The sequence below is a fragment of the Leucopleurus acutus genome, assembly GCF_964270905.1.
Source record: "Leucopleurus acutus genome assembly, chromosome: 12".
Taxonomy (NCBI): domain Eukaryota; kingdom Metazoa; phylum Chordata; class Mammalia; order Artiodactyla; family Delphinidae; genus Leucopleurus; species Leucopleurus acutus.
Window position 1 is genome coordinate 87512634 of NC_139154.1, and position 8192 is coordinate 87520825.

Below are 8192 nucleotides of genomic sequence, written 5' to 3' on the forward strand. Positions count from 1 at the left end.
GAAAGCAGTGAAAAGGGTGGAACTTGGCTTCCAAGCCTGCCCCCCACTGCTCCCTAAAAGCTCACCACAGTCCAAATCCCAGTGGTTTTGTCCTGCTCTCTGGTCATTTAGGCCACCCCATCCTCAGGTGGGGTCCAGATCAGAGTTCTCTCTCTACATCTACCTTCAGAATATCCGGAAGCCACTATCAAGAAGCTTTCAGATTGGAAAGAATTTATTCACAAATTCACACAGGTGAACAACGGAACCCAACAGTAACAGTAATGGAGGGGTTTCAGGCTATGAGGCTGACTAGGGCTGGGTGGGGAGGACTTGCCCGTGAACCTGAGATTACAGCATGCCTCAAACCCATGACTAGTCCTAATCAGGGGCAGTTCAACAGCACCTAATTTATGCAGAATCACTGAGGTTCTCATGAATACTTTTCCTGAAAAGTGAAACTTCAATGCCCAACCACTTTAAAGTGAAATCTTGCTAAAATGTGGTCCACTGCTCTCTAATGCTTTAAAAAATGTCCTTTCCCCACATAAGTGGTCATTAGGAACATTCCTTAAGGAACTAGATAATAACATGATTGTGTCCCCTTCTTACTGTTTCTCTATCCTTCCCCATGGCTTTTACTTTCCTGTTATCTACATGTCTCTCTCTGGAAAAGACCTACCACCACCCTTCCAGGCAATTTTCTTCTGCAGTGGGTTGAGACATCAGATAGCCACTTTTCTTAGAAAAGTGTACTAAGTAAATGTCAACAGGCTTTGAGGATCTCAGAGGGATAAATGCAGGGGTTTTGAGGTAGCTATTTCTGTGGGTTCGGTTTTCAGTAACTTCCAGTTCCAAAGGGAGATGGGGCTCAAGACTCACTGCCCCCTGGAATGTTCCTTATGTATGTTTATCATCCATCCTCTAACCAGGAGATGTTTCTGTCACTGTGATGCTGCAGGCAGGAGCTCACTGTTTTGCTTTTATTCTGTTTGTTATCCATCAGCCCTCCCAGGTGAGCAGCACCAGTGAGCCCCACGGGGCCTGGAAGCTTTGTCTCCATGAGGAGCCTCATCAAATGGGATGAGGTATACAGCCTTGTGACACTTCCCACTGAGCCAGCATCTTTCTGAGGGGTGTATGGAGTGCTTTGTAGACTTCAACCTCCTTCCACAGCACGGAGAAAGCATCTGTGGCCACTTCATGGCACAACCAACTGGGGCCCTGAAAGGAGACTCCACGGAGAAAGCAGAGCACCACCAGGTGGACCACACCGCTGCCAGTGCCATCATCTGCAAGCTCTTCGAGGCACCCAAAGGGCAACATCGGCACAGGGCCCCTTGGCTGTGTTCAGAGTTGTTCTGAGCAGTAATGATCTCACTCTGCATTTTTCACCCTGTGGGTTGTGACCCATTACTGGGCTGTGAAATCAGTTCAATGGGTTATAACCAGCATTTTCCTTTAAAAAATAAATAGAACAGAAAATATCCAAATGCATCACACGTAGTGAGTGTTATTTTTACAAAATTTTTGTTTCAGTTTTATATATCTGTATGTAGGTGTGTGCGGTAGTTGGGACATAAGATATATTTTTCACTGGAAGTTTGAAATGCAGAGACCTAATGCACATCCATCCTGCAGCTACATCTTCCTGAGATCCATCCCTGCCACCTCCATCCTCAACTGGGAAGCCAAATGGAATCTGTTCAGAGCCCTAAAACTGGCCTCACCTGGAAGGGACAGGAGTCGGGGAAGTCTTCTTGGAGGAAGTAGGGTTTACCAAGGCACGAGCAGGAATAGAGAGAGGGGGTGGCAGGGCAGAAGGATGGGACGTTCTAGAATGAGCAAATGAATAATTCATTCCAGGATCGCCTTCCCTCAGGAATGCAACATCTTCCATTATTTCTATTATACCTGTAGTTCTAAATGCAAATGCCTCTGGGAGAGTAGTGGAATGGCTTAATCTCTTACCAAAGGGTAACTGGTTGATATCAAGGGCCTGAAGAAAGCCAGAGTCTAAGAAACCATCAGTGGCAGAGTATGTGTGAAGCATGAGGGTGAACGGACGTCGGAAGATAAGACACTGCCCCCAACTGAATGTGCTGTCGGAGGATACTGATGGAGGATTAAGCTCTTCCGTCTGCAGATGTGGAAACCCTTGAGACCTGTGAGGAAAGGAAGTGACCCGTAGTTATTATTCATCTTCAAGTGAGAAGACTGATTTTATTCCCCAACAGTCCTCAGCAAGGGGGCTATTAATAATGAGAAATAAGTGCTTCTCTGTCTCTAAGGAGGGAGGAAGTAGTGGACGCAGGCCTTCCCAGAGGTGGATGCTTGTGAACTTGGCCCTCTCCTGCCTTCTACACTCACTCTACGACTAGACCCATGGCTTTACCTACCTCCTTCACAGCGATGACTCCCTGAAAATCACCAAAGGCTCAGGCCTACAGATCCAAATACTAACTTGGTGCTTCCACCAGAAGCCTCCACTCAATAGTCCCAAGGACAATTGTAACAATCTCTGGCCCACTGCCCACCCCCCCTTCCGATAGTCTCAATTCTGGCTCATCCTCCACCTACTCAAGCCGCCATTCAGGTCAGCACCCCGTGAGTCACCCCAGACTCCTCCCCCTCCCTCCTTGCTCCCCACCCAAGGTCATCATCTTGGCCACCTCTCCACTCTGCCTTGAATCTGCACAGCTCAATCCTCCAGCCCTCACTAGCGCAGGGGCCACCCACTGATCTTCCTGCAGCCTGTCATGGCCACCTCCAGCCCAGTGGTTCTTAACCAAGATAAGCAACACGATGACTTGGGGAGGTGTTTAAAATCTAGATTGTGACTCAGTACATCTGGCCAGGTTGAGAATGTATATTTTGCAAAAGTGCCCCAGGTGATTCTGATGTGTGCCCTTCATTAGAACTACTGCCTCCTCCTCCTCATTATTAATAACAACAAAAACAACAATTAACATTTTTTGTGCACTTACATGTACTTCCTTGTATAATCTTCATGACAATCTTGTGAGGTAAGAGCTATCATCTACTCCCATTTTACAACTGTTGAAACTGAGGCACAAAAGTCCCATGGCTAGGAAGGGGGAGGACCAAAACATGACCCATCACTCCTAACCATTCTGCTCTCCACATACCGTATAGACTTGATATGTGGCTCCCTCCTTAACACTCTTTAAAGGCAGTTCTAGAAAAAGATGGCAACTTGGGGACACACTCATGACTTCCCTCTCTACCCAACCTCCCACCAACAGCTTCTTAACTCTAAAACACCTATCTTGATCAGGGTGGTGGATCCACAGTGTACACATATATAAAAACTCACTGAGATGTATGCTTAGGATTTGTGACTTTATGGTATGTTCATGTCTCCTCAATAAAAAAGACCCTGAAAAAGTCACTTAAATAAGAAAAAGCCTAGCAAATGAGAAATAGGGAAAAACTTACATGCACAGAAGAAACTAGGAAGAAGCCATCACAATGCTGCCAATTATGAATTCTCTAGAAGAAACACATTTAAGAACAGATTAAGAAAAGATCCCCAGGGACTTCCCTGGTGTTCCAGCGGTTAAGACTCCACGCTCCCGATGCAGGGGGCCCGGGTTCGATCCCTGGTCAGGGAACTAGATCCCCGCATGCATGCTGCAACTTTAGTTGCAGGCTGCAACTAAAGATCCTGCACGCCACAATGAAGTTGTGTGCCACAACTAAGACCCTGGGCAGCCAAATAAATAAATATTGGAAAAAAGAAAAAAAGAAAAGAAAAGATCCTCAGAGCTAACCTACAGAAAATCATTAGAGGACAGCAGGCTTGGAGAGCACACGGAGGGCACAGGCTAGAGACAGGATTCCCTGCAAGATGGAGAATAAAACCCCAGTATAGGCTGGCTTGGTTACAGTGGGGAGCATATGGCTGGGTGCTGTAACAGCCACAGCAGCAAGGACATAGGAGCTCTGAGGGTCCACAGGACTGTCTTTGGGCCAGAGACTGGGCGATGCCCCAAGTCAATGGCAGTGAGGGGCTTCTTCCTAAAGAGGCCCCATGTGATTTCTGTATCAAGAAGAAAGTCCAGGCTCACCAAACCCAGTTCCTGGTATATTTGGTGCTTATGAATACAAAGGGTCCCAATGGGGTCACCCGTGTTTCCAGCTCCCACTGTGCAGTCCAAGGGAGCAGGGCTTACAATGATTTTGCAGTCCATCCTAAAAGAACAAAGGAAATTCTGAGGAAAAAAAGTGTGAAGTACACCTTACCCTAGCACCTATTAGATATATTTAAAGAAAATGTGATCAGAACGGCGCTGGTGCAGGAGCAGGCAATTCAGTGGAACACACCAGAGAATTCTAGAGCAGACTCAGGTATATACATGGAAATATACTGTGAGACACAGGTGTTATTTCAGATCACGAGAGCAAGGATAGATGTTTTAATCATTAGTCACTTAGGGGAAAAAAAGTTAAATCTTTAACTCACAATCACCAAAATATGACAAATTCCATCCACATTTAAATGTAAAGCCTGTGAGGTGGGCCGCAACCTGGGCTCGCAGGGGCGCACAGGCCAGCACAGGCCGCTGAGGGAAGCTGGGCCCGAGTGGGAGCCGGGAGGGGCCTGGCAGGCGGGCCGGGCGGCGCAGGGCCCTGCCCTGCCTTCCCCCTGGATGTGGCATGTTGCCCTGGACCTCTCGGCGGTGGGGTGCCGGTGAAGAGCAGGTGCCAGGCCTGGGACTCTGGAGAGGAAGCCCTGGGGGAACCAAGAACACCCCACAGGACAGCCTTCAGCCCTGGTCCCGAAGGCCTTCCTGGACCGGAAAGAGCAGCTGCTGCCTTGGCCGCCCCCAGGCCTGGCTGCTGAGTGGTCCCCGGGAGCCCCAGTTCCCCACTCCCCACAGACGACCTGGGAGGTGGCCCCGTCAAAGATGACCCTGCTGGCATCCTGGGACCCCAACTATGAGGCGCAAGCGGGACCTCGGCTGGTGTGGGGACCCAGCTGTGGGTCAGGCACCTCCTTCTCAGGCTGGACCTCATGCCATCCCTCATTCTGGCCTCTGTACAAGGCAGCATCAGGCAGAGGCCTCAGGCCCATCTAGCAGGACATCAGAGTGGAGAGCAGGCACCCAGGGATGCAGGGTTCCCAGTGACACGCTGTGAAGACGTCTTTCTTTCTGACCCTCTGCTGCCCTGTGGGCAGCATGCTCCCCTGCACCTGTCTCAGGCCCCTCAGCAGGTGATGGGCTCTCTGAAACTGCTGCTCCCACCCCCAGTAATGTCCCCCTGGGTCCTCCCCATCCCATCCTCTGGCTGCTCCACCGCCTGGCTCAGTGGGCCTGAGCTGATAGCCCTCACTGGCCTCCTGCAGATGAGCCAGGGGGAGCCAAGATCCAGCTCCCCGGGGGCTCCCATGCCCCCTGCTGGCCCCCCAGACCCTGTCTCTGACCACCCAGGTGCCAGTGGTGGCCAGAGCTGTTCTCACTGCACAGACCCATCTCTCCCATGGGCCCCAGACAACCAAGGTCCATAGCCCCTCGGGGGGCAGAGTGGGCCCCCTACTTCCCCAGGCAGGCTCTGTTGACAATAAAACAGTGTTGGTTTGCAAAAAAAAAAAAAATCCTAAAAAAACAGATGAAACAAAGTATTAAAAGAGAATTTATTTAAATCTATAATTCTGTAGCAGAGAAAGCCTCTCCGAGCTTGACACAGAGACAGAAGCAAGGCCAGGCCTACAGATTCAAACACCAAAGAGGGCTCTCTACCAGGAGGCTCCAACAACAATCCCTAGAGGAATTACAACAGTCTCTGCGCCTGACCCCTAGCCCCTTTCTTCCTGTATTCCCGATTCTGGCTCTTCCTCCACCTGCTCACTCTGCCATACAGGTCAGCACCCTGTGAGTCACCCCAGACTCCTCTCCCTCCTTCTTCACTCCCCCACTCAAGATCACCACATCTTGATCACCTCTACTCTGTCTTGAACTGCACAGCTCCATCCTCTCCAGCCTGGCCCTGACTGTGGGCCTCGTCTTGCCACCTTGGTACCAGTGCAGGGGCCACCAATGGGCCTCCCTGCTCCCAGTCATGGCCACTCCAGCCCAGTCGTTCGGAAAGCCTAGACAGACTACCTCGATTGCATGGACATTTCACTTTTACAAATGCTTAAATAGTGAACAAAACTAAATGGCAAATGACAATCTAGGATAAAATATTTGTAATATAAAAAAGACAAAGAGTTAATAGACTGAATATTCATCAAGTACCCTTATCAATCAGTAAGACAAAAAGAATAAACTACACTAAATAATAATAATAAAATACTGCACAAATAAAACGAAAAAAGACTATTCCAATTGAAAACTAAGTACATAATCAAACAATTTGTCAAGAGAATTACCAATGACTAATTGGCCTATAAAAAAATAAAAGTCCAAGTGATAAAATAATAAAGAAAAATAAAGCAGTAACAACGAAACACTATTTTGCTTATCAAATTTGCAGTTAAAAATAATAATAATACCTAGTATTGGGAAGGATGTAGTGAAAGAGACACTCTCACAGGACTGGAGAGCCTAAGTTGATATATCCTTTCTGAAAAGCAATTGGGCAATATGTACCAAAACTGCCGAAAGTGCGCATATTCTTTGATTCTACTTAAAGACTATAACCTAAGCATAAAAATAGGATGTGCACAGTGTCGGTATTATATATCGGCCACCACTGTCAGTAACCTAAAGGGGCAATAACAAGGGATTAGTTAAATCATGGTAGGTACACAGTGAAATACAAGAGACCTTTAGTTTACTGACAAGGAAAACTGTCCACAACTTATCGCTAAGTATAAAAAGCAAGACAAAGAGCAGTATGTACCACATGAGCATATGAACCCATTTATGTAATGAAATGTGTGTGTTTATACCCATATATGTGCACAGAAAAAAGATCTTAAAGGATGTAACCAAAATAGTAACAACGTTTACCTCTGACAAGTGTTAATATGATTCATTTTCTTCTTTATTCTTCTTTGTGTTTCCTACTTCTTTTACAAGAAACATGCCAGTGTGATACAGACCTCTCTCCCTTCCGTCACCTGGTCCAGAATTCCCATTTGGCTCTGAGGGTCCACATCCCTTATATGTAATATACAGTTGGCCCTCCTTATCTGTGAATTCAACAAGCCAAGGACTGAAAATATTCAAGAAAAAAAAATTCCATAAAGTTCCAAAAAGCAAAACTTGAAATTGCCCCCTCACTAGCCACTATTTACATAGCATTTACACTGTATTTACAGCTATTTAAATAGCCTTTACATTGTATTAGCTATTATAAGTACTCTAGAGATGATTTAAAGTATACTGGAATTCCCTGGTGGTCCAGTGGTTAGGACTCGGAACTTTCACTGCCATGGCCCGGGTTCAATCCCTGGTTGGAGAACTAAGATCCTGCAAGCCTCGTAGCGTGGCCAAAAAAAAAAAAAAACCGGTATATGGGAGGATGTGCATAACTTATATGCAAATACTACACCATTCTATACGGGAGACTTGAACATCCATGAATTTTGGTAGCTCCGGGGTGAAGGGGGGGGGAAGATCCTGGAACCAATCCCCAGATATGGGGGGACAGTTATGTATATTTCTGTGCTACTATAACTTTTCAAACTTAATCTTGTCTCCTCGATTCTCTTGACTGTGGGTATGGTCTGTGTCTTACATTTCTTTTGTGTTCCTCTCAGTGCCTAGTACATAGCAAGTTTCCAGCAAATGGCCCAAGAATGGGTATGTCACTTCTGTGCCGGTGCCTCTTAGGCTGCCCAAGCATGGACTGACGGGCTCCACAGGTGTAGCATCCAAGCCTGGTTCCAGGCCAGGCTTGAGGCTGTGTGTTGTGAGCCACCTGTCAATCTGGTCCTGTGAAGATGCCTATTGTTGCTGCTAATTACTGCTGAGGGATGGGGCTGTTTGTTTAAAGCACAGCTTACTACTCCCACACTCAGAGGCAAAGTCAATCCTATGGCATCCTATAATTAATAAGTATTTCCTCTGGTGAAAAGTTGGCTTTGATCCAACAGATCCCTCCCCACTTCTTCTGCCATCCTCACCCCATTTACAACTTCCCATCTGTTGGAGGCCTCCTATGGAGAAGTACCCACTTCATCCAAACTATGGGCCTAGTCAGAACAGCCCTGTGTCCCTGGTGTCCCAAAACGGACTCAC

General features: G+C 47.3%; 1 protein-coding gene across 1 annotated transcript; it reads left to right on the forward strand.

The window, feature by feature from the left end:
* Positions 1 to 4910: 4910 nt before the first annotated feature.
* On the forward strand, positions 4911 to 6062 carry LOC309969950 (histone deacetylase complex subunit SAP25-like; the record flags this gene model as incomplete). Its single annotated transcript, XM_082852051.1, is given in 2 exon segments — positions 4911 to 5076; positions 5079 to 6062. Coding segments are annotated over 2 exon segments (600 nt in total). The 3' UTR covers positions 5513 to 6062.
* Between the last annotated feature and the right edge of the window lie 2130 nt (positions 6063 to 8192).